Genomic DNA, 26,262 nt, shown 5'->3' with positions numbered 1-26,262 from the left:
CATTTGCCATTCCTACCATTTTTAACTGTATGCTTCATGACAATTTAGTACTTTTGTGTGGATATAGAACCATTGCCATCACTCAAAAATTTTTTGAGAGGTCAGTTTGAATGCTTGATTTAGCACTACAGGGTTTTATAAAGGTTGTCAGAGAAAAAAATTTTATACTTTGTTTCTAAAGCAAGTGTAAATTCATATCCAGAAAACATAAAAATTTGACTATTTAATAAAGTTTGAACAGGCTTCCAAGGGTAGGATTTTTCTTGTCATGTTGTAAGGTGTTTATAATTTTAAAGAATTTTGTATCTGGAGGTACCTTAATTTCAAATGAAAGTAAATGAATCACATTAATTCAGCAGTTATGTTTTGCATATATCTATATATATAGCACTATTTTGCATTATGGTATGGGTAAGTCATTAATAATTCCAATAAATGGTTCTTAGTTGCCTTTGCCTTAATCATTTTATGATATAGCAGTAATATTTTTCAAAGCCATCTGTTTAAATGTTCACTAACATTACCTATACAATTACCTTTCCATCTTCAGATTATGACTGTACCTAATGACCCGTATACCTTTCTGTCTTGTGGTGAAGATGGAACTGTTAGGTGGTTTGATACACGCATCAAAACTAGCTGTACAAAAGAAGATTGCAAAGATGTAAGAATCAAGTTTTTATATAAATAATGAAAAAACTTAAGATTATAATTAAAGTTGGACAGTAAGTTATCTCTGGGTTATGAACTTATTGATAAATTTAAAGTTTTTTTAAATCTTTAATAAATATGTATTTTAAGTATAAAATAATTAAAATTATTTTATAAATTAATTTTTAATTAAAAATTTTCTTAATTAAATGTTGGTCGTGAAGTTAAGGAATATATATTAAACCGGGCAATTCAAATACATTTATGAAGATTTATATAATTGTTCAGTATATACCATGGCACTGTAAAAACTTGAAGTATTTCATTTATGTGTGGAGACAGCTTTGGCTTTACCAGTAGCAGTGATAAAAGCATGTAGTAGTTTAATGTCTTCTCTTTATTTTTACCCTGTCCTGTAAACCAAGATTTATTTATGTATCTTTTGTTTTAGACAGTTAGGTACCATTTTATTAACGTGTTCGTTGTTGATTTAGCTCATTTCTCTAACATAGAGCTTCACTGTCAATTTTGTATTTTGGGGGGAAGTTGAATAAGAAGTGGATTTATTTAGAGTATAGCCCGTGTCAGAAGCTGAGAGTGGCCTTAGTTTTGTATTTTTTAAAATGGTATTTTAAACTTGAAAAACACCTGTGAAATCAGTCGGTCCAAGGCTCTAGACTACGAACCCTAAATGTTAGTCAGAGACAGTAGCTTTTGTCTTGGATCATTTTGGAGTTGTAAATGAAATAAGAAAATACTGCCAACCTATGGCTGAGATGTATGGCAGAAACCCATACAATATTGTAAAACAGTTATCTTCCAATTAAAAAAATTTTTTAAAGTACTCTGAATACATTTTTCTTGACAGTTACCAAAAAAAAAAAAGATTACTAGTAACCAGGTTGTTAGTGTTAGTCACTCAAGTCGTATCTGACTCTTTGTGGCACTATGGACTGTAGCCCACCCTTCCAGGATCCTCTGTCCATGGGATTTTCCAGGCAAGAATCCTGGAGTGGGTTGCCGTAATCAGGTTGAGTGTTGGCTAATGAAACTACTTATTGTTGTTAACATACCTTAGGAGAAGAGATTATTTTATACTTCAAAACAGAGGAGAAAAATAAAAAAATAGAAATAAAAAATTTTTGTCAGTTTTTGTGTTGTGTATATGTGTACACATATACAACTAGGAGCATTGAACTGAGGGCAGGAATAAGTTTGAAATAGCCAGTTGTTTATGAGGGGCATTTGGTATACCTGTTTTTTGTTAAATAATAAGTCCTAAAATTTGTTAAGTCAGATTCTTTTAAGCAGTATTGTACAGTGTAGTTGGATTTAATTTTGCTTTTATAATCAGAAACTTTGTTGTAAAACTAAAGAATAAATAAAACTGCCAGGACATGGAAGCAACCTAGATGTCCATCAGCAGATGAATGGATAAGGAAGCTGTGGTACATATACACAATGGAATATTACTCAGCCATTAAAAAAAAATACATTTGAATCGGTTCTACTGAGATGGATGAAACTGGAGCCCATTATACAGAGTGAAGTAAGCCAGAAAGAAAAACAACAATACAGTATACTAATGCATATATATGGAATTTGAAAGATGGTAACGATAACCCTATATGCGAGACAGAATAAGCGACACAGATGCATAGAACAATTTTATGGACTCTGAGGGAGAAGGTGAGGGTGGGACGTTCTGGGAGAATAGCATTGAAACATGTATATTATCACATGTGAAACAGAACACCATTCCATGTTCGATGCATGAGACAAGGGCTCAGGGCCGGGGCAATGGGATGACCCAGAGGGATGGGATGGGGAGGGAGGTGGGTGGGGGGTCCAGGAAGGGGAACACATGTAAACCCATGGCTGATTCATGTCAATGTATGGCAAAAACTATTACAATATTGTAAAGTAATTAGCCCCCAACTAAAATAAATAAATTTATTAAAAAAAAAAAAGAATAAATAAAACTAATAAGGGCTTCCCTGGTGGCTCAGTGGTAAAGAATCCACCTGACAATATGTGGAAATGTGAGTTCTGTCCCTGGGTCAGGAAGATCCCCTGGAGAAGGAAATGGTAACCTATTCCCGTATTCTTGCCTGGGAAATCCCATGGACAGAGGAGCCTGGTGGGCTACAGTCCATGGGATCGCAAAAGAGTCAGACACAAAACAGCAACAAGTAAAATATTGTTGTATTTTTCCTCAGTAATACTTCTGAAGTCTTTATATGTAAAAGTGAATAGATACAGTATAAAGAAAGCAGGTAAGTAGGGTAATTCTTAAAGTACTAAAAATTTAGAATGATGAGTGGAATTTGATGACTAAGTTCTTTGTAATAAAAATAAAGTTCTGAGGTCAATAATTAAATACATAAAACAGCATAAATGTAACTTAAAAACTTGTCTTTTCTGAGAGGAGTGAGGGATTAGCTTATAGACAAAAGAGTATATTAACAGAATACCTTAAGACTATATCTTTGGGGTGATAGCCCTTACATTTTCTAATGCTTGTGTAGAGAGAAGTAGTGACATTATCGTAAAGCCTGTCTTTGACATAGTTTGTATATATGTGTGTACGTACTTTGTTTTTGAACTGGTAAGGAGGAGGATGGTTTTCTACGGTCATGATATTTTAAAATCAGGTCATGATACTTTTGTTATATTTTAATAACTAATTAAAATTAAGATATGAGTACCATATAATATAATCAATATACTTAACATAGACAAAGGTGGATTATACCTCCATCTTTACTGTCCAGTGGACCAATAATAGCAGGCATTTTTAATGATATTAATGTAATGGCATATTACATAGGAAATATTTGCATTTTTTAGTATTTCTAAAGATAATGTTCATTTTATTCTCGAGTATGGAATATTTAGGAAGCATGGTTTTTTTTCTGCTTCATTGTCATACTGGCTGAATTAGGATTTCTGAGAAAGATTTTCTTCTAATTGAAGGGAAAATGTTTTAAGTAGATTATTATCTGTTGTAAAGTTATGTAACTGATGTTCTTTTATCTTTTGTAGGATATTTTAATTAACTGCCGACGTGCTGCCACATCTGTAGCTATTTGTCCACCAATACCGTATTATCTTGCTGTTGGTTGTTCTGATAGCTCAGTACGTATATATGATCGGCGAATGCTGGGCACAAGAGCTACAGGTAAAAAGACATATGTTAGAGAAAATATGAGACTGTATCAATTCAAAGGATAAATCTTTATGACCTGTTATGATTTTAAAATTTTAGTTTGACATAAAATTCAATATATAGAGTTTATTTAAATACTATGGATTATTATAAAAAATAGCATTTCACCAAGTTTTTATGACCCATCAAGGTGATACTGTTGCAGTTTATCACTTTAGAATGTTGTAGCACTTGATGTATTAGTTTCCTGGAGCTATCATAACAAATTATTATAAATTGGGTGACTTAAAATAACAAATTTATTCTCTCATATATCTGAAGGCTTAATGTCTGAAATCAAGGTGTTGCAGGGTGGTTTTCTGTTGGAGGCTGTCTGGAAGAATCTTTTGCCTGCTTTTTTCTTATATTCTGGAGGTTGCTGACAGTCTTTAGTATCCCTTGGCTTTCAAATGTATCAGTCAAATTTCTGCTTCCATCTTGACGTGCCATTCTCTCCTGTCTACATTTCCCCTTCATAAGGACACTAGTTAAGTTGTATTTAATTTAAGGTCCACTGTAATCCACTATGACCTCATCTTGATAATTACTACATCTACAAAGACCTTATTTCTAAATAATATCACATTCTATGGTTCTTGGTATACGTGAATTTTCAGGGGACACACTTCAGCCCACAACATTTGGCTCTCCTGGTTTCTCTTTGCCATCTTTTCAGTCAAGAGGATAATAGTAAGCATGGTGGGGAGAAAAGCTTAGGAAAGAACAGTGACTTGGGTGTGTATTAATGTATATCATATGTTCATGCCTACTTCGTAGCCTAGCTTCTTGTTCAGTTGCTAAGTCGTGTCCAACTCTTTGCGACCCCGTGGACTGCAGCACACCAGGCTTCTCTGCCCTCCGCTATCTCCTGGCGTTTGCACAAACTCATGTCCATTGAGTCGGTAATGCTATCTAATCATCTCATGTAGCCTATCTAAAGTACTGTAAATGGTGCTGCAATACTGAATTTGAATTTGCCTTAAACTCTTATTTGTTCCTCATTTGCTTTGAGATCAAACCACTTTTGAAATAGTCACTTCAGAGCCAACTTCTGTTAGGAAGGTCAAGATTCTCTGCCAAGGAATGTCAAGATTTCCTCTCTCTCACACACACACATACACACCCCATATATACATAAAGATTTATAAATAAAAATAAAAGTGAACTTGATAATAAATTAACAGTGTTTATCTCAATGTCAGTTTATGTCCAGTGAAAATGGACATACAATATTGAAATGGGAAAACCAGACGGGATCTTTTTTCATTTTTTGCACTGTGATTGAGAAGTCTTATCTATTTGAATATGCATATTTAATAGAAATGGTAGTAATGTAATATGAAACTGTAGGCCCAACTATCATTTCTCAGTGGATGAGACATGATTGCTCTTTTGGGCAAGGCAAAACCTCAGAGTGCAGGATAATGCAGCTTTGTGTAAATTTAACATTTCTGGGCCTGCAAAGCACCCAGTGCCAATTGTACCTCTCCCTGTCATAGTGCATTATATTGATGACCATCAAAATTAAAATTAAAGTGATATTCCCACTCTGTTACTTTATAAGAGGAGAATTTCACAGCAATAAAAATCTTTTAATGATATAAAGTAAAAGATAAATCTTATTGAAAAGATTCTATAGTGTTTTGTCTAGTATATTAGTAAATGTCAACTTTCTGATTTATCTTATGAAAATTATATTAATTTGGAGAATTTTAAGAGATGATTTAGTATGACTCTAATCATAGATCATTTAAATGATTAAATAGCTAATATTTCAGAAAAAATTGATTTAATCTGGAATTCTAGAAAATCATGAATTCTTTTTGGAAGATAATATAACCTTTATGCTGTATTCTTTTTCATTTTGTTGCAAAATCTGACTATTGATTACAGAGTCTTTTCCAGAAATAGAATATGATAGCTTGGATTTACTTTGCTAGATTAAATACATATCTTATAATTCAGATGAGTTTTTAAAGTGTTTTTCTTGAAAAACATTATGAATTTTAAACAATTTCTTTTTTCTTATTAGGGAATTATGCAGGCCGAGGAACTACTGGAATGGTTGCTCGTTTTATCCCTTCTCATCTTAATAATAAGTCATGCAGGGTGACATCTCTGTGTTACAGTGAAGATGGTCAAGAGATTCTTGTTAGTTACTCTTCAGATTATATATATCTTTTTGACCCAAAAGATGATACAGCACGAGAACTTAAAACTCCTTCTGCAGAAGAGAGAAGAGAAGAGGTAAATTTACTCAAAACTAGGTTCTTTTATTCGATTCAGAAAACATTAATTCACTAACTCTTGGGGGCATTAATTCAGTAACTCCTAAATTTGAAGCCTTAAGGCCTTCAAAAAATAGAGTTAGTTTTCACAGCATTTACAGTCTGTGGAGCAAAGACATGAAACATGCATGAAAGAATGGGAGTAATAAATAAGGAAAAGGTACCAGATGAAAGTATTGTATAGTATTTTAAAGAGTAAATGTCTAATAGCAAAATGTTTCTCCAAGTTTATGGATGTATAGCAGCACCAAGAAAGAGTAACAGTTCTGACAGTTGTAGAAAAGGTAATTAAAATTTTTAAAAAATGTGATGTATAAGCTTCCAAGAGACTAAATATTTATATTCATGCAAAAATATTTACTATTCACATGTGGATAGCAGTCCTTCCTCTCTTCTGATTCTGCCTTGTTCACAATTATGAGCTAGTGACATGTAATATTATCCCTAGGTACATTTTATAAAATACACATGAGTGAGTGAGAAAAGGTAAGTTAAAATGTGTGTACATTCACACACAACACAACACATATACAGAATCAGGAGAGGAGGAGCTTGTTGTCTACATATGAATAGCAAATGGTAATAGGTGAAACTCCTGTTGGTACATGTATATAAACATTTAGTGCCTTGGAAGTTGATACATTACATTTTATATATATGTATGTATATGTATCTATATACATACCTATATCTGGCAGGCTCTGGGAGTTGGTGATGGACAGGGAAGCCTGGCGTGCTGCAGTCCCTGGGGTTGTAAAGAGTTGGACACAACTGAGTGAACTGAACTGAATTGATATCTATAGATACCCTTTTCTACATCAGTTTCTAGATGCAGATATATTATGTTTTGAAAGATAGGTGAAAGAATTACTGTTTCTAAAATGACTTTGAAATAGTCAGTCATTTTCTTATGAAAAGCAAAAACCAGAAATAATATATCATTGACAGTACACAGCAGTAGAATAATGTTTGCCTCTTAAGCTTCTTTCGCCTTGTGTTCTTCACTTTGGATTTTTTGTTTTTTTTTTTTTACATGTCTTGTATTTAACCACTCTATTCTTTGGATTATTAATGTCTTTTGAAGTAAACCATTGCTTTTTAGTAATTATCAGTGACTGTTAAGTATTTGTTCACCTCTTACTAATCAATACATTTTAAAGGTACTAAAGAAAAACAACGATTTTGTAATTCCTATGAGATGCAAAACTAAATCCATTTCTTATATTTGCAGGTTGATAGGGCTATAAAATAAAAAAAATCAAGATTACATGTGGCACTGTATTTAACTGAATTAAGAAATTTATGAAGAGAGTATGTTGCTAATGAAAGCTATTTTTGAGATTATAGGTCTGATTGAAAATGTGAAATCTGTTCTGTTACTATGTAATTTTCTCTTGAAAGAATGAGCTTTCATAATGTTATAGTCAAACTTTGTGAATGTTGTTACATAATGAAAGAGTTGGAAATGCAGAAACATTTTAAGCGAGCCAACTAGCTTTTATGCCATAGAAAACTTAGCCAAAGGATGTTTATATAATCAGAGTGAATGAGGCTGAGTCATGACCAGTTGTTTTTTTTAACATGTTTTTCTCAGTGTTCTTTGTTGAATTAACTAAATTAAGAAAAATAATTCTGAAAATGGATTAAAAGTATAAAAATTATGCTTATTGTAATAAATGAAACAATTTATAGGTCTGTCTAGGAAAAGAAATTAATAAACTGTTTTCTTAGGAAGAGAAATTAATAAACTGTTTTCCTCTTAATGTGACCATCTTTTCTTTCAGTGTTTTATGTTAAATTCTTTGTAGTAATGTTCAAACAAGCTCTTCTCAGCTCACCAAACAGTTATTTGGTATCTACTGTGCTATCTGCTAAACTTGAGAAAATCAAGGCTGACTGTGACAAAGATATGACCTGTCATTCAGGAGTTTGCAAATAAATAGATAAAAGAGCAAGATTTATAAATAAATGTGTGAAAGTTAAAATAACATAATTATATGTAAGAATTAATGTTCCAAATAAGTAGACCAAAGACAGAATAATTGTTTTTAATTGGGAGCATAAGAAACTGTTGAGTAGGTTTTTAAAGTGTGAATAAAAGTTTAATGTATGATTTTTTTTCTTGTGTTTTCATATTTTTATATTTTCTTAATTTGTAGGGGTCTCTTTTCTATATTATTTCCTTTGAGTGAGTGGAAGTTGCTCAATCGTGTCTTGTCCAACTCTTTGCAACCCCGTAGACTATACAGTCCATGGAATTCTCCAGGCCAGAATACTATAGCGGGTAGCCTTTTCCTTCTCCAGGATTATTTCCTATATCCTCTAATAATCTCTCTTTTGCTCCTGCTCCCTGTTTTTTGGCCATGTTGCACAGCGTGTGAGATCTCAGCTCCCCACCAGGGACTGACTCCTGGCTCTCACAGTGAAAGCATGGAGTCATAACCACTGCACCACCAGGGAGTCCATGTTCCCCTTCTTTATTTACCGTATTCTTTTGTCTTATTCAAATTTTGTTTTCCACTGCTCATTTTCTTTTATTTTGGTATTCCTTTTTTCTTTTTATTGTCTTTTCTTTCTTTTTCTTTTTCTCTCATACCTTTTTGACATTTTTTTCCCCATCTACCTAGCACATTATTGGACTGCTTTGTTGAATCCCATCTCTCATTTTCTCCTGGTCCTCATTATTTATCCCTAAAAGTTGTACATGTATCCCCAGCTTTTCGAAAGTTTGCTTCTATATTGCTTTGCTTTTACTGAAGACCTGCATCAGTACTTGATTTCACTGACTAAAAAATCCAAAGAGGATTTTCACTTTTACAGAAAAGAAAGGTGAAAAGTGAAAATAGCACCTAGTGATTGTTTGCAGTGTGCACTCTGAGCGGCAAGTGGTACCACTATACTCCTTCCCAGGGAACTACACTTGGCATTTCAGTGTCAAGCTGCCCTGGCTTTGAATTGTGTCTGTATCTCAGCATTAAGCTCTGTAGTATTGAATTGTGTCTGTAAACATCTGTGCCTTATCTCTATTTATTTTGTGCATCAGTTAGCAAGATGTGTCTTAATGTAATTGCTTCTTTGTTTTACTCCACTTTGACTTATGAAGGGTTTCATAGGAGCATTCTGCTTTCAGATAGCTGGGGAAACCTGTATCTAAAATGTGTTAGTATTACTTCCTGTTCTACCACTAACACTGATCCAAGGCATCAGCACCTCTCCTGGATTATTATGATAGCTTTCTTACTAGATCCCTGCTTTCATACCACCCTCTCCAATCCTTTAGCTACACAGTAGCCAAAGTAATCTTTTAAAACATAAGTCAAATCATGCCACTGTTCTAATTCACACTCCAAAATGGCTCACCACCTCACTCAAAACTGAGATACATACAGTGGCTTCAAGATCTTATGTTTCCTGGTTCTTGTCACTTCTACGGCTCTCTCGTTTGTTTGCTCTGCTCTAGCCACATCTAGTTACTTATTTACTCAGGCAGGCTAAGTGTGCTTCTGCCTTACAGTTTTTGCATTTACTTTGCCTGAAATGACCTCCCCCAGATTATATGGATTTCTTCTTCCTTTACCTCTTACAGTGCTTTGCACTTGTTTTTTCTCCATTAGACCCTAACATACCACATTATTTAGAATTGTATCCCTTAATTCACTGGTACTACCTATCTCCCTTTGCTACTTAATTTTATTCTGTAACACAACTTTCTTTGTATATTTTACTTGTTTAATTTCACGTATTTTGTAAACTCTGTGACATTGAGAATTTTTTTATGTTTTGTCTGTTGATCTTTCCCTGGTACCAAGTATAGTGGCTGACACATAAAAGGTGCTGAAAAATTTTTTATGGAATGACTGAATATCATTTTCAGGATTTTTTATGGAATGACTGTACCATTTTCAGGATTCTTGACTAGATTATTTCACATATCTCAAAAAATCAAACTTGAGACTGTTTTTAACTTGAAGATCTTGTTCCAGATATACTTGCTGAGATTATAATATCAGTTCTTTGCCTGTATAATATAAAAATTTCTCTCTTGTAACCATTGAACAGAGCTCTAGTTTATTATTCAAAGTACAATTTATATACAGGGTGAGGCTCTCTCTGGAAATGATTTATTTGTCTGACATTTAAACAACTACCACACTAGGTATCTTCTAATTATTCCTTTTCACACTTGTGACTTCCTCTGCAGGTTTTGTTATTCTCAGTTGCTTTTAACCATACTTATATATAATATGGAATATTTTAGAGGGGCTTCTGTTTCCTTTGCTGAGGATGGAAAATCCCCCATTCTGCGCCCCCCCCCCAACCCACCCCCGTTCTCCTTGTTGCTCAGTATAGTTTCCAGGAGAAAATAGAAAATTTACCACTATGCTATCACTAAATTTCTAGCAAAACTTGCTAAATTGTGAGGAGGAAAAAGTGAATGTTATGTTAAAATATGAGGGAGTGACCCACAACATTGGAGAAAATATTTGCAAATCATACATCTGGTTTATGATTTAGAATCTAGTATCCAGAATATGTTATATAAAGAACACTTGCTACTCAACAATGAGAAGATAAATATCTTAATTAAAAAATTGATAAAGGATTTGAATAGACATTTATCCAAAAAAGATATACAAATGGCCATTAAGCACATACGGAGATGTTCAACATCACTGATCGAAGCCACAGTGAGGCACCGGTTCATACTTACTAGATTGACTAAAAAAGCCAGTGACAAGTGTAAGTGTTCATGAAAATGTGGAGAAATCAGAGCCCGCATACGTTACTGGTAGGAGTATGAAATAGTACAGGTGCCTTGGAAAACAGCTTGGCATTTCCTCAAAATTTAAACATGGAAGCTCTCATGTGATTTGGCAGTTCCATGCTAGATTATATACCCAAGAAAATTGGAAACATGTCCCCATAAAAACTTGCATGTATGTTCATAGCATTAGTTACAATAGCCAAAAAGTAGAAAGAGCTCAGTTTTCATCAGCTGATGAATGAATAAACAAAATGTGGTATATTTAAAAAGTGGAATATTATTGAGCCATAAAAATAGTGATGAAATACTGATACATGCTGCAGTGTGGATGCACCTTGAAAAATACTATGCTAAGTGATAGAAATAATACACAATGACCACATATTATATTATTACACTTACATGATGTGTCCAGAATAAGCATATCCATACAGACAGAGTAGATGAGTGGTTGTCAGGAAGTGAGTTGAGGGAGAAGCAAGGAGTGATGAAAATGATCTGGATTAGTGAGATACAAGTAGCTGCATAGCTTTTGTGAATATATACCACTGATTTGTCTGCTTTAAAACGATAAATATTTTTAAAAGGGTAAATATTATGGTATGTGAATATACATCAATAAAAAGATGTTAAAAATATGAAAGTTAAAGGGAGTAATTAAGAGTGTCAGATACCATCAGTATCAAATAGGAGAATCTCTGAAAGGTGCCATTCAAATTGGAAATTGATTTTTGATCATTTTATCATTGATCAGTGAACTTAGCAATTGATCATTCACTGGTGATACGGGTGAGAATTCAGTGGAAAAGTGAGTTGACTTCAGTGAATTGAGTGAAAAGTGGTAGATAAAAATGGAATGAATACAGACTTTTTAAAAGAAGACAGTAAAGCTTCAGAAAGCATGAGGAAAGAATGTAGCTGAATAGAAACAGGAAATTGCAGTGTTTTGCCTATTAAAAATGATAAGAACCTTTAGTATATTGTGAGGAAGAATCAAGAAAGAAGAGAGGAATGTAGGTATAGAAATAGAATAATTATTCAAGGAATGAAATAAAAAGCACAAATAGAGATTAGGCTTAAACGAAACAAATGATCCATCTCCTGAGAAAGATTGGAAGAAATTAAGAAGTAGATATAGATAAGTTTATAGAGTGAAATTGAGGAAATTGATATCATTTCTATAGAACTGACTTTATTTTTTTCTGAAGTAGTAGGAAAAGTTAGCTGAGAATGAGAGCACAAGGTAGAGTAAAGACACTGAGGTGAGTAATGCAGGTTGGAATAGATGCTGGGGGGAGAACCAGAGAGCAAATTTTCAGTAATAATAATAAAATAATGGTTACTCCTATTGCCAACTAGGTGTGTAGCTACTTTACCTATACTATATTTATCATCATAATAGAAAACTTAGGCTTAATGTAGTTAGATAACTTTTCTCTTGTCATTTGAAAAATGATGGGATTTGATATCACATTTACACGATTTTAAAGTCACATTCAGTCTTGAGGTTGAAGATACTAAGTATAGGCTGTCAACATCAATGGATATTTATGGCTGTCTTTCATATTTTGATTTTTTGTTGTTGTTTAGTCGCTAAGTCATGTCCAACTCTTTTTTAACCCCTTGGACTATAGCCTGCCAGGTTCCTCTGTTCATGGGATTTCTGAGGCAAAAATACTGAAATGGGTTGCCATTTCCTTCTCCATGGGATCTTCTCGATCGAGGGATTGAACCCATGTCTCATGCATTGGCAGGTGGATTATTTACCACCGAGCTACCAGGGAAGCCCCATATTTTGATTTAGCATATCAATAAAGAAAGTAAAAACAAAAATGGAAAGAATCTATTAGACTTACAGTGTGCTTTAAGAATTCAGCAAACTAGTTTTCTTCTCATCTTTTAGTTACGACAGCCTCCAGTTAAACGTTTGAGACTTCGTGGTGATTGGTCAGATACTGGACCCCGAGCAAGGCCTGAGAGTGAACGAGAACGAGATGGTAACTATACTTTGGTCAGCTTTTTAAAAATTAATATTTTAGCTTGTTTCCATTTTTTCGCTTTATAAGTGATATTGTAACAAACGTCTTTGTACATATATCTTTGTACATGTACTTGTGCAAGTGTGTCTTAGGATGAATTCCTAAAAGTGGAATGTGTGGGTCACTGGATAAGTGCATTTTAATATTGATAGTTATCAAATTACCCTCTGAAAAGTATATACTATTTTGCATTCCCACTGAAAGTCTAAGAATACATTTTTTGCCACAGAAAGATTGGGTATTATCAAACTTTATAATTTTTGTCTTTGTATTTGATATAGAGAGAATTGAAAACTCCCAGTTTTCAATCTGAGAATTTTATAAGAGCACATAAAAAAAATTCTTTTCCTCCTATCAGATGCCTTTGATAAGCATAAGAAACTACTATTTGGGAGTGTTAAGATGGCACATTTAAAATAGAAGTAATGTTTGTGATTTTATATAATAAATGGGTCTATAGCCAAACTCTTATTCTAATGATTTCTGAAATCTTTTAAGATCAAAAGCATATTTTCCAATATATTCGTGTTTGTACTATTTGACATCATATTTTAAAATATAAAGCTACATTATATAAAGGTAATAAAGCATAGAATAAATTCTATTTTCATAGAAAATACAAAAACAATTTTTATTTTAAATTATATGATTGTGGAATAGAATTATCACAGTTTGAATTTGATGGGATAGTTAATTTGAAAATGCCCTTAAGACTACTCAAATATTTGAAGGAAGAAAAGGGGGGAGGAAAAAGATAAAACATTTTCTGGTTTCAGTTAATTTCAGCTATATGTAATTTGCAGTAAATAATGATGAAAGTAAATTCAGTTTAAGGAAATTTAAGTGAGAGGGCAAACCTTCAGTTTAGGGAAATTTAAGAGAGAGGTCATACTTTGTTTTTAATCTGTTCGACTTAAAATTCATGAGCTCTTCCTGTCTGTGTACTCTTAGACCTAAAGATGTGGGTTGGGGTAAGGGTAAGAGTGTGGAAGTACCTAAGGATTGGCAAAGATGTAGGAGGAACTCAAAATACAGATGGAGAGTGATTCATATATGCATTTACTATAAAATGTGATGACAGCCCTAGTAGATTTACATATACATTCATATAATTTATTTAAGCAATTTGATTTTTTAAAATTGCTTTCACTTCAAAGGCCTTCACATATAGGTTTTTACATTAATGAAAGTTCCTGACTTATTACTAAGTTCACTGATAAGAACTGTTTTGTTATCATAGGAGAGCAAAGTCCCAATGTATCATTAATGCAGAGAATGTCTGACATGTTATCAAGGTGGTTTGAAGAAGCAAGCGAAGTTGCACAAAGCAATAGAGGACGAGGAAGATCTCGACCCAGAGGTAATTTTCACTGTTAATTAAAGCTACCAGAAAGCTTGCAAAAACTGTTTTTTGAAGTCAGTTTTATTTATATTATCTAATGTATACCATATTTTATATCCTTAGTGATCATAAAGTTCTTATTGTATTGTGTGGAACAGTAGAGGACAAAGGGTGTTGGGTATAATTTGTTCCTTTAGGTTCCTCTTGACATAGCCCTCATTGTTTGCTTTTCTCAAGAAAAGTAAGAGAATCTGATATTCTGCCTTGTAAGTCCATTTGTAACATGTACTCTGAGAGTGGATGTAGATTAAACTCTATGGATAAGCAAGTTTTATATAATTGAATAGTTTCTTCTTTTGGTTATTTATATACAATGATTATTTATTGCTATTTCTGGTATTGAGTTCAGTTCAGTCGCTCAGTCGTGTCCAACTCTTTGCGACCCCATGAATCGCAGTACGCCGGGCCTCCCTGTCCATCACCAACTCCCGGAATCTATCCAAACCCATGTCCATTGAGTCGGTGATGCCATTCAGCCATCTCATCCTCTGTCGTCCCCTTCTCCTCCTGCCCCCAACCCTTCCCAGCATTAGGGTCTTTTCCAGTGAGTCAACTCTTTGCATGAGGTGGCCAAAGTATTGGAGTTTCAGCTTCAACATCAGTCCTTCCAATGAACACCCAGGACTGATCTCCTTTAGGATGGACTGGTTGGATCTTCTTGCAGTCCAAGGAACTCTCAAGAGTCTTCTCCAACACCACAGTTCAAAAGCATCAATTCTTCAGCGCTCAGCCTTCTTTACCATCCAACTCTCACATCCATACATGACCACTGGAAAAACCATAGCCTTGACTAGACAGACCTTCGTTGGCAGAGTAATGTCTCTGCTTTTCAATATGCTATCTAGGTTGGTCATAACCTTCCTTCCAAGGAGTAAGCGTCTTTTAATGTCATGGCTGCAATCACCATCAGCAGTGATTTTGGAGCCCCAAAAAATAAAGTCTGACACTGTTTCCACTGTTTCCCCATCTATTTCCCATGAGGTGATGGGACCAGATGCCATGATCTTAGTTTTCTGAATGTTGAGCTTTAAGCCAACTTTTTCACTCTCTTCTTTCACTTTCATCAAGAGGCTCTTTAGTCCTCCTTTGCTTTCTGCCATAAGGGTGGTGTCTCTGCATATCTGAGGTTATTGATATTTCTCCTGGCAATCTTGATTCCAGCTTGTGTTTCTTCCAGCCCAGCGTTTCTCATAATGTACTCTGTATATAAGTTAAATAAGCAGGGTGACAATATACAGCCTTGATGCACTCCTTTTGCTATTTGGAACCAGTCTGTTGTTCCATGTCCAGTTCTAACTGTTGCTTCCTGACCTGCATACAGGTTTCTCAAGAGACAGGTCAGATGGTCTGGTATTCCCATCTCTTTCAGAATTTTCCACAGTTTATTGTGATCCACACAGTCAAAGGCTTTGGCATAGTCAATAAAGCAGAAATAGATGTTCTTCTGGAACTCTCTTGCTTTTTCGATGATCCACCGGATGTTGGCAATTTGTTTTCATATTTTGGTTCACTGCTTTCCAGCTTTATGATCTTTGGCAAGTTACCTGTCTCTGTCAAAAATCAGGAATATGAAATTAATTCCTAAATGCTTTAAATCCTAAAATGAAAATTTCTATTGAATTTCATTTATAAATGGTTCTTGTTAAATTCTTCATATATAAACTTAAAAAAATTTCTTAGACTATGGATTTGCTTAAGGGTTATCACATTTGTGCTTAAATTTAAGATATTTTTAAATCAAGATAATTAAAGGAAAAAAATTTGTATTCTGTAGTAGCATCTTATAAGACATGAACTTGATTAATTCATTCTGTATCTTTCTTTTAATAATACAGATTTGAAGCAAAATCAGGGAAGTTTTTAACATTTATTGAGTATTCTTAATTATTCTGTTACAGATAACACAAGGCCTGCCACAACACATAGCAGACATTCAAGCCTTTTTAAATCATGATTGCATCATGTTAGTTTAGTGGTTAAAGCACTACTGCTAATGAAATGGGAATTGGGAACTTAATCCCATTCTGACCTAATTGTAGCTTTACTCTTGTTAATAAAATTTTCTATTAAATATTTTCCCAAGGATATTATATATGTTACAAAGTGGAAATATATTAATATGTCCCTTATCCTTTTATTGTTGTTCAGTCACCAAGTCGTGTCCAACTCTTTGTGACTGCCACATGCCAGGTTTCCCTGTCCATCTTTTAAATCAGAATTATCATCTTCAAACTTAAGGAACAAGACATTATTTACAGGCATCTTGCAAGCTGTTATTTAGCTTTGTCTAAGACAAGCTACGATATTGAGCGTTTTGCTTGGAAGGTTGATTATTGTAACAGAAATGTGCCATAGGTAGGTTTTTTACCCCTATTAATTAGCATGTTTGGTTAAGGTACCAAACAACCAGTGGGTGCTTTTGATATCCTGAAATTATCTATTTCTCTTTGTATGTGTGTGCACATATATTTCTTGAACATATCTCTTTAGTTAGTTTAGTTAGTTTTGGAAAGCATTTAGTATTTCAATTTTGTATTACAATGTGTTTTTTGAAGGTGGGACGAATCAGTCAGATGTTTCAACTCTTCCTCCGGTCCCATCAAGTACTGATTTGGAAGTGGGTGAAACTGCAATGGAAGTAGACACTCCAGATGAACAGTTTCTTCAGCCTTCTACACCCTCTGCTGTGTCAACTCAGGGTCACTTGGCATCTTCTACAGAAAGCCCTCATTCTACTTCTCTGCTGTCTTCTCCAGACAGTGAACAAAGGCAGTCTGTTGAGGCATCTGGACACCATACACATCATCAGTCTGGTGAGGATGTTATCTTTAATAGGCTGTGATTCATCTGATGATTTTTGATAATGAAAACTTTTTAATAGGTTATTTTGAAAAAAACTGAATTATATCAACTTATTCTAGCTGGAAAAAAATGATCAAAATGACATGTAATATATGAATATGTAACTTAAAAACAGAATTCAAGTGTGCCTCACTTGCATAAATTTTATCACATAGCAGGAAACTTCACTTTACCCAAGACAGATTTTTATAAAATGTAAGTATCAAAAGATAGTGTTTAGACATAGTTTAAGGTATTGACTTAATGATTATTTTTATAGACCATTATGGAACAAAATTTCTTTCTTATTAGGCTTTAGTGAAAATATAGCCCTGATTATTATTAGTTGCTTTGTATTGTTTTTTTTTAATTTTTCTTCAAATCATGAAATACTTTGCATACATTCTTTATGGTGAATTTTATATGGTCTTTTGTCATCTATATATGCAATTTACCAAAAGAGTTATTTCTCCTTTATTTACATGAAAAAAATTTTAACAGATCTTTGTCCTCTTGGTATTTGATGTTAATGAAAAAAAATCAACTTCTAAATTCTACTAAAATTGTATTTTCTTTTCAGTATTCCTCATGTTCACACATCCCTCCTCCATGGAATGTACTATGGTTTACATCAGTAATCTAGCATATATGTTTGTAGTTTACTTGGCATTTTAAGTGTATACATGTAATTATACTAACCAATAAGATGTTCATTCATGTTTTTCCTTGGAACTTTTAAGGAAATATTTTACTCATATATAATTAAAAATATTAGCAACTGAAGATATAGCTGGGAGGCTTAAGCTAAAACTTATAAAAAAAAATTCCTAACAGCTTTCCTAACTACAAAGTTGGTACTTTATTCTTGCTTCTCTGAAATCTGATACCAGATCACCAAATATGAGGTGTTTTAAATTAAGCACTTTTATCAGTATATCCCAGTTTTGGTAATTTATTTTCAGTTTCTATGGGAATAGAAGCCAGAGTCAGTTATATGACAATTAAATAATAGATGTGTATAGTTTACCTATAACAATAAGCTAAAGATGAGCTATAAAATTAGGTTTTCCATATTCTCATCGATATAATATTTCAAGTTATGGGAAAACAACATATTTTGGAGGGTTTGGGAAGCTGGGACAAAATCAGCTAAAAGTTTGCTTTCCAAAACAAGTAAAATTGGTAAAAATAAGGGTTTTTAAAGTGATAACATTCTTGGGAATAATCTTAAAGAGTCTGATCAGTTGTAAATTTGATCACAGCTTAGCAAGAAGATTGTCTCTCATTTTCATGTTCCACTGAATCTTAATTGATTCCAGTTGTTTCTTAAATACATTTCTGAGTATACTAGTTAGTAGGGAATTTCATTTTTCCTTTTTGTCATAGATTCTTAACACATTCTAGTACTGCATTTCAGATTATTAAATCCTTTTCAATATTTGATGTAAGTATTAGATACTGTAGTCATTGAAGAGAAAAAAACATTTTTGTGATGATCCTGTGACATTGAACATTACTTGGCACTTTTGTCTATAAATTTTTCAAAGAAAGATAAAGACTTTTAACTGGTAGGTTATGGAAAGAATTTTGGATGACTAAACTATGGAAAATGGGAATATTTCCATGTTACCAAGATAGTGTTGCTACTGAGGAAAGTGATTTGATGTTAGATGTAACATCTAAAGATTATGTCTCTGATTGTTTTGACAATAGGCCTTACATAATCTTAGAGTTTAGCATTTTAACAATAAGGACTTAATGCTCTTTATGTTGTGTTTTGTTTTCTCAATCTTTTATTCAGTTCTAAGTCCAGATGGGTTTTTGGGTAGTAGGAATTGCCTGTATTGGTGGGAGTATCATCTTAGAACCATGATTTCTGTAATTGCCTTGCATAGAAATAGAGAAAATGAAAACGTATGCTTCTTGCTTTTGCTGTGAATATCTCTCTATTGTAAATGTTTGTATCTTTCATTTATATCCCTTCCTTTTCCTCTGTCACTTTTGCTGGGGTGAAGGAGAGGCACAATGGGAATGTGAGGACTTGCTGGGCAGCACTCCATCTCATTGAACTGAATTATTTGCCTTCTCTTAGTCTGCAACTGAGTCACTGAATGACAGTGAGGAAATTTATGACCACAGATTTCATTGGGTGCTCCGCACTGTGTGTTAGAACAGTCTTTCAACACAGTTGTTCTCCAGCTGTCAGTTTCACACCTTATGTCTCTCAGACTTTTAGCACTACACTTTGTCCTCATGCTGCTCCCTAGCTGATAACCTTCTTTCATTCATAGTAGGGGGAAAAAAGCTTTCACTTTCCTACTTTTGAATCTCTCAACTTTCCAGCATCTGTACTCACATTGTCTATGACAGAAGTGGTCACATTGTGGGAAGAAGTGTATCTTCTCCTAACAGAAGCTAACCAGTGCAGTTTCCATCTCTTTCCATCTTTTCAAGGAGTTTGCTCCTTGTCCTGCATCTTTATTATTACCTTTTCTACTGAATTTTTCCTTTCCATCTCAAACATGCTCTATTATTATCTTGTCTTAAAAAAATCTCTTAATTGTCCCACATTCCCCTCCAGACTCATGTCTTTGCTCCTTTTATAATCAGAGTCTTCATAAGAGTAGCTGACATATACTGTCTCCTTTTTCTTACCATGTTCCACTTATTTACCAACCAACCCTAATTTGCCTTTTAACTTCCTTTTTCACTGAAACTTTTTGTCAAAGTCACTAGTGACTTCCATTTTGCCTCAAAAGTACACTTCTTTCTTTTAACCCAGTTGTATTTAACATAGTCTGTCACTTCTTTCTTAAAGCACTTTTCTTTTTTGGCATCTATGATACCACTTTTGCCTACTTAACTCTTATTAGCATCTCTGGCTGGTTTTCAGTAACCATTGTTGATATTTCTTATTCTATAATTACTTGTCAATATTTTAGTAGAACCCCATAGCCTGTGCTGTCTTCTCTACCTGCACTCTGTCCCTCATAAAATTGTATCAATTCCTGGAGCATTTAATATCTCCAAATGTATAATGACAATCTGATCTTCTACACTGAGTTACATACTCCTGTGTCCAACTGCTTATTTAACACTTTGTTTTGGTTATCTTTGGACATCTTGGGTCTAATATGTCCAACTATAATTTATCTTCCTACCTTTCCTAACTCACTAATCTCTTTCATCTTGATCATTTCATACCTTAGTAAATTATAATTACTGCTTATTTGCTTATTTTAAGACTATGGGTTACTGATTCCTTGCTTTACTTCATGTCCCTCACTCAATTCATCATCTATTTTCTCCGTATCTAAGATACCCTTTACTTCTTTCCATCTTACTGGATTGGCCGAAAAGTTCTCTCATGTTTTTTGCATAAGATGTTATGGAAAAACCTGAATGAACTTTTTGGCCAACCCAGTACTCTATTCCCTTATACTTTATTCTCTATGCAGCAGCCAAAATGAGTATTTTAAAATATTAAATCAGATTATGTAACTTTGCCATCTAAAACTCCTCAAAGACTTTGGATTGCATTTATAAATATAAATAAAAGAGGAAAAAGAACTGAATATGGCTGGTGCCTTGTCTACCTTTCTAGGCTCAGTTCATACCATACTCTGTCTTCCTAATGATCATTACACTGTAGCTGTACTGATTTCAGTTCAGTTCCTTGAATATGCCAAGCTTTCTTCTAACTCTTGGATTCTGAGTCTTTGTAACAAACTTACTGATCTCTGTACTTGAGAAGCTCTTCCCTTGGCTCTTCCTTTTTTTTTTGGTTCTCAGTTCAAATGTCACCCAAGGGAGGTTTTTCATAACTCTCAGAGCTAGATTCATCTTCCTTTCCTTCCTGCCCCCAAATTTTATTGTGTCTTGTATAGCCCTGTGTATCTCCTGAAAATCTCTTATTAGAATTTGTAATTATTTTATTTTTTATTGATTTGTTTATGACTATTTTCTTATTAGAATATGTTCTCATAAAGACGGATTTTATCTATCTTGTTCTACATAAGCCTCTTAAAGATACTGTTAAGTCCTTTAAGCTGGTATAACCTATATAAGGTATATTTAGCTATTTGATAGGCTTTATAGTTTCAGTTCCATTTCATTCGTTCTGGATGTTTCCAGTAGGCTCCACAAATGTGATGATATCTAGGGAAGATACTGTGAATAGATGTCCGGTTATTTATTGTTTTTGGATTCATTATTTGACCTTGGCTGTCCCGACAACATAAGATTGGATACTTTTTTCTTACTTTGTTCCAGAAATATTTTATGGTAATTTATGGAAATACTTGTAAAAAATCGTTTTGATACATGATGAAATCAGGACAGGTAAAAATAAATATGAGTAGAAGAAAAAATGGAGCCACAGTGACATGGATGTATAAAGTGCATACCTGAAGAATAGTGTATCTAGAGGGGGCCACTGAATTGGCTTTGAGTTTTGTAGCTGAATTAGGAAGATAATACTCAAGTGGAATTTGAAGTCAGTTGGTCACTCTTTTTTTTAAATTTGAATTTCTTCACCTTTTGTATTCTTGAATTTTATTTTTATTCACATAGACCATTTGAAACTACATTCTATATACATAGCACAGAATCTGATTAGACATTTTGATTCTTATTCATGGTCTTTTCTTGAATGTTTAACAAACGATGGTGCTTTTGAAAATATGGTTATAAGATTACCTATTTAAAAACCAGAAAGATATGAATATGAGCTGAAACTATATAAGGTTAAAATGAAATCTTCATAATTTTATTTATAAAAAATATTTCAAAGTAACTACAAAACGTTTTTTTCTTTCTCAATAATGCCTATCAGACATCAGTTTTAGTTGTTTCTCAAACTAAGCCTTTGTGTGTTATTTGTGATTTTTTCCCATGGTAAGGAGCTTCTTGTAATGAGAGTATGTTAACTGAGACAGTCATTCCAATGTGTTATACTTCAATTACCTCCTTTGGTCTTATTTTAATCTAAGAAGGTGGTTTGTTTGGATTGGGTAAGGGGTATCAGTACATAAAAAAATATAGTTTGGGGGGCTCACCTTGAGAAGTGTGTCACCTAGAGGATCCATGTGTTTCTAATTAATGGACCACTAAGACCATGAGAATTGAATTTTTTTATGATAGTACATAATGATTTATGTGTGGATTCCTGCTTATTTACAGATTTCTGTGTCGGCTCAGGTTTTGACATTTATTTAGGTCTATTCAGAATCTTTATGGCGAAATTGAGCTCTGTTGAAAAATTCTGGGGAAGTAAAAACTCTGTTGTATGGCATAGCAAAGCAAACTTTTCAAAGCTCAGATAATCCAGTTTACAGTTTCCTTTAAAGGGTCAGGGTCTAGTCAGATGAGATATATGCAATTTAGAGAGGAGAAAAAAGTGGAAATACTAGGTTAATGACCACTTTGGGGAAACTAAAGAAAAGATCAGAGGACTTGTAAATCAGTAAAGGAACGACCAATTCTGATCTTGGAGATAGCAGTGAATGGTGACATGAAGTGAGATCATAGTTCCCTGCCCAGGAATTGAATGTGTGTAGCCTGGCCTCCCTGGTGACTCAGTGGTAAATAATACATCTGCAATGAAAGAGAGGTAGGCTTGATTCTTGAGTCAGGAAGATCCCCTGGAGGAGGTCATGGCAACCCACTCCAGTATTCTTGCCTGGGAAATGCCATGGACAGAGGAGCCTGGCGGGCTACACACAAAAGAGTTGGATACAACTTAATGATTAAACAACAACAGCAAAAAGTGTGGATGAAAACCAGAAATCCTAACCATCAGACCAGCAAGGGCTACTGTCTAGAAGCAAGTTTTCCCTGGCTCTTGCTCCCATTGAAAAATGCATTTCTCATGGAGGGCAAAACTGTTAAAACAGGTACAAAGTTTATCATTAGAGACGCAGCATAGCAAGTGAGAGAGCACGCAGAGAAACGGTTTAGTTAAAATTGAAGTAAGGCAGAGATACACACCCTGAGAGAAAGGGTGTGGGCATCCTCCCTAATGTGGAGGAGCACATTTAACTTCCTGAAGAGGAAGTTAAATCATTTATATAGAGTAGTTCTTCTGGATCTTTATCCTTAGCCAATTACCTGGTTTCTTTTTCCACATCTGACCTTGTTTAGGACCCTCTCCAACATGCGTGCACAATTTTTTCCAAAATGATTTCCAGCCCAGAGGCCAGTGGGTCACCTGTGGCATCACACATTATGGGTTGGTACCCCCTCCTTTTGACCCCTGAGGAGCCTTTCTGAACATGCACAATGTCTCCCTTGCCCCAAGGATAGATAATCTCTTGATCTTTTCCTCAACAGGATTTTTAGCCCCTCTCTGTTTCTGCCTTGACTGTTGTCTTAAAGTGTCCTCAACAAGACAAAGTCAGGCTGTTTACCCAGTTTCTGTTGTTATTTCTGTGTCTGAAGGAGGCTGGTTGTAAATATCTAACCTATCTCCTGTCTCAGAACATGCAAACAGGAGTCTAGTTGTAAGTGTCCTACCTGAAGCCCATCTTTTTAGCCCCAAGAAATGTAAACATGAGGCCAGTGGTAAATACCTAGCCTGGAGCCCCTCTATTTCCTGTCTCTGTTCTAGGAGGAAAAATACCCAGGGATCACCTGGACCAAGGAGCAAGTTGGGAGTGATAGCAAGCAGATAAAGTACCACCAAATTACATGTAAAAATAATCCAGCGTCCAGGATAAAAGAACCTATGTATTGGAAGAGAGGCAGGACTGGAGGTTACAACCAGAGGGACTTTCGTCGGGTCTGTGCTATGCTCTGTTTAGTTGCTCAGTCGTCTCTGACTCTTTGTGACCTCATGGCATGTTTGTAGCCTGCCGGGCTCTTCTGTCCATGGGGATTCTCCAGGCAAGAATACTGGAGTGGGTTGCCATGCCCTCCTCCACGGGATCTTCCCAACCCACGAATCAAACCCAGGTCCTCCCACATTGCAGGTGGATTCTTTACCGGCTGAGCTTACCTATAGTTTATTGTTGTTTTACATCAGTAGGAATTGTCATTATGGAGACTTGCCTAGATTGTTTAAAAACAAGAAGAGTAGAGTTAGTAGTATCGGAGATGGAAGTACAAATTTCCCATTAGCAGTTCCTGGCTCATCGTTGAGCATTTTTTTGTTGTTGTTATTGTTTTTAAAATTCAGCCCAAAGATACTCGTTGTATTCACTTTTGATTTTGGTTAATGTTAGGAAAGACTAAGTCTCCAAGCATTTATTCATATCACAGATTGTATATGTTTGTTTATACATTTTTAGAAGAATGTAATGTATATGTATCTTTCATGCCTTTAACATTTCAAACTGCTAACAGTACTATTTGCTCAGACTGGTATTTCTGCTTGGAATTTTAATTCAAAATTTGCCTTTCCTATTTAGCTCTGTGATGACTTCTTTCCCTAGCCTCATTTTTTTTTTTTTTCAACTTTTAAACATACAACCAGCCTTGTAAGTAAGCAAACAAATCCTTCTTTGAAAGGCACTGGGAGCATTGAATTAATGTTCATGATATTATCATAACTAAATCTTAATTTTCCAAGTTATAGAACATCACTGCTTATACTTAGAGCCTGCTACAATAGATTTGCTACATCATCATTGTCTCATGGGTCAGGGATGGAGACTCATATTCCCATAAAACATTTGTCAGTGCAAGAGAGATAGTTTGAAACAACCGTGAAGTTGGATGAATATTTTGTGATTTTTTTTTTTTTTTAAGCAGAACTTGACGTATCTGTTATCTCTCTCTTTATGGTAATTTCTTTTAAGTATAAAATGACAGACTTCATGGCTACATAATAATGCTTTATTTTATATTGCTATAAGTGTTATTACTATGCTGACAATAACTATAGAATACGTATATACTTAAAAAGAAGAAACAATAATATTGAGCATTACAATTTATTTGTTAGTGAATACTATCCTACTTGGTGTGGAGAATTTTCTAGGAGGAACTGGCAGTAAAAGACTGATGATACTTGAATTGTGCAATCTTAAGTGCCAAATGAATAAAATTCTTTATAAATAGAGGACATGGTAACAAAGGTTAGTATCTCTGGCATGATTGATTCTGAAACAATAAACCAAATTTGCTCTCTTACAATCTATATAAAAGAAGCTGAAGAGTGAAAAATCTGACCTAAAATTCAACATTCAAAAAACTAAGATCCGGTCCCATCACTTCATGGCAAATAGATGGGGAAACAATGGAAACAGTGACAGACTTTATTTTCTTGGGCTCCAAAATCACTACAGATGGTGATTGCAGCCATGAAATTAAAAGACACTTGCTCCTTGGAAGAAAAGCTATGACCAACCGAGACAGCACATTAAAAAGCAGAGATGTTACTTTGCCGACAGAGGTCTGTCTAGTCAAAGCTGTGGTTTTTCCAGCGGTCATGTATGGATATGAGAGTTGGACCATAAAGAAAGCTGAGTGGCAAAGAATTGATGCTTTTGAACTGTGGTGTTGAAGAAGACTCTTGAGAATCCCTTGGAGATCCAACCAGTCCATCCTAAAGGAGATCAGTCCTGAATATTCATTGGAAGGACTGATGCTGAAGCTGAAACTCCAATACTTTGGCCACCTGATGCAAAGAACTGACTCATTGGAAAAGACCCTGATGCTGGGAAAGATTGAAGGCAGGAGGAAAAGGGGACAACAGAGGATGAGATGGTTGGATGGCATCACCGACTCAATGGACATGAGTTTGAGCAAGCTCCGGGAGTTGATGATGGACAGGAAAGCCTGGTGTCCTGCAGTCCATGGGGTCACAGAGAGTTGGACACGACTGAGTGACTGAACTGAACTGACTAACTGAAAGTTATTTGGTAATTTATAAAATGTGTTGTGTCACTGAGAGAAATTCCATGTACTCCCTCCATCAAATCTACAACTAATTTCTACCCATATACTTGATAGTACATGCACTTTGTTAGAGTGGATGAAATTTTTACGTACATGTCTAAAGCCAATTCCTCCTCTTATCTACTGCAACTCATCTCTTTTGGTCTACTTAAGGACATCATTACTGCATT

At 34.5% G+C, this 26,262-nt stretch overlaps 1 protein-coding gene across 22 annotated transcripts in view; it reads left to right on the top strand.

The window, feature by feature from the left end:
• The window catches only part of DCAF6 (DDB1 and CUL4 associated factor 6), a 174,509-nt gene that overhangs the window by 83,371 nt on the left and 64,876 nt on the right, over positions 1 to 26,262 (top strand). For all 22 annotated transcript variants that reach the window (XR_014053375.1, XM_081489207.1, XM_081489211.1 and 19 more), the window contains 6 exons: positions 551 to 664; positions 3,697 to 3,832; positions 5,892 to 6,106; positions 12,816 to 12,909; positions 14,192 to 14,311; positions 16,909 to 17,166. Coding sequence is in view for 21 of the 22 variants with exons in the window: in XM_081489201.1 (XP_081345327.1) it covers positions 551 to 664; positions 3,697 to 3,832; positions 5,892 to 6,106; positions 12,816 to 12,909; positions 14,192 to 14,311; positions 16,909 to 17,166 (937 nt within the window). In the remaining variant the exon portion in view is untranslated. The remainder of the gene's footprint in view (positions 1 to 550; positions 665 to 3,696; positions 3,833 to 5,891; positions 6,107 to 12,815; positions 12,910 to 14,191; positions 14,312 to 16,908; positions 17,167 to 26,262) is intronic.

The sequence above is a fragment of the Giraffa tippelskirchi genome, chromosome 5, assembly GCF_054371585.1.
Source record: "Giraffa tippelskirchi isolate mGirTip1 chromosome 5, T2T-mGirTip1v1.2.pri, whole genome shotgun sequence".
Classification (NCBI taxonomy): Eukaryota; Metazoa; Chordata; class Mammalia; order Artiodactyla; family Giraffidae; genus Giraffa; species Giraffa tippelskirchi.
The sequence above is the reverse complement of the archived record's forward strand: the minus strand, read 5'-3'. Positions and strand labels throughout refer to the sequence as shown.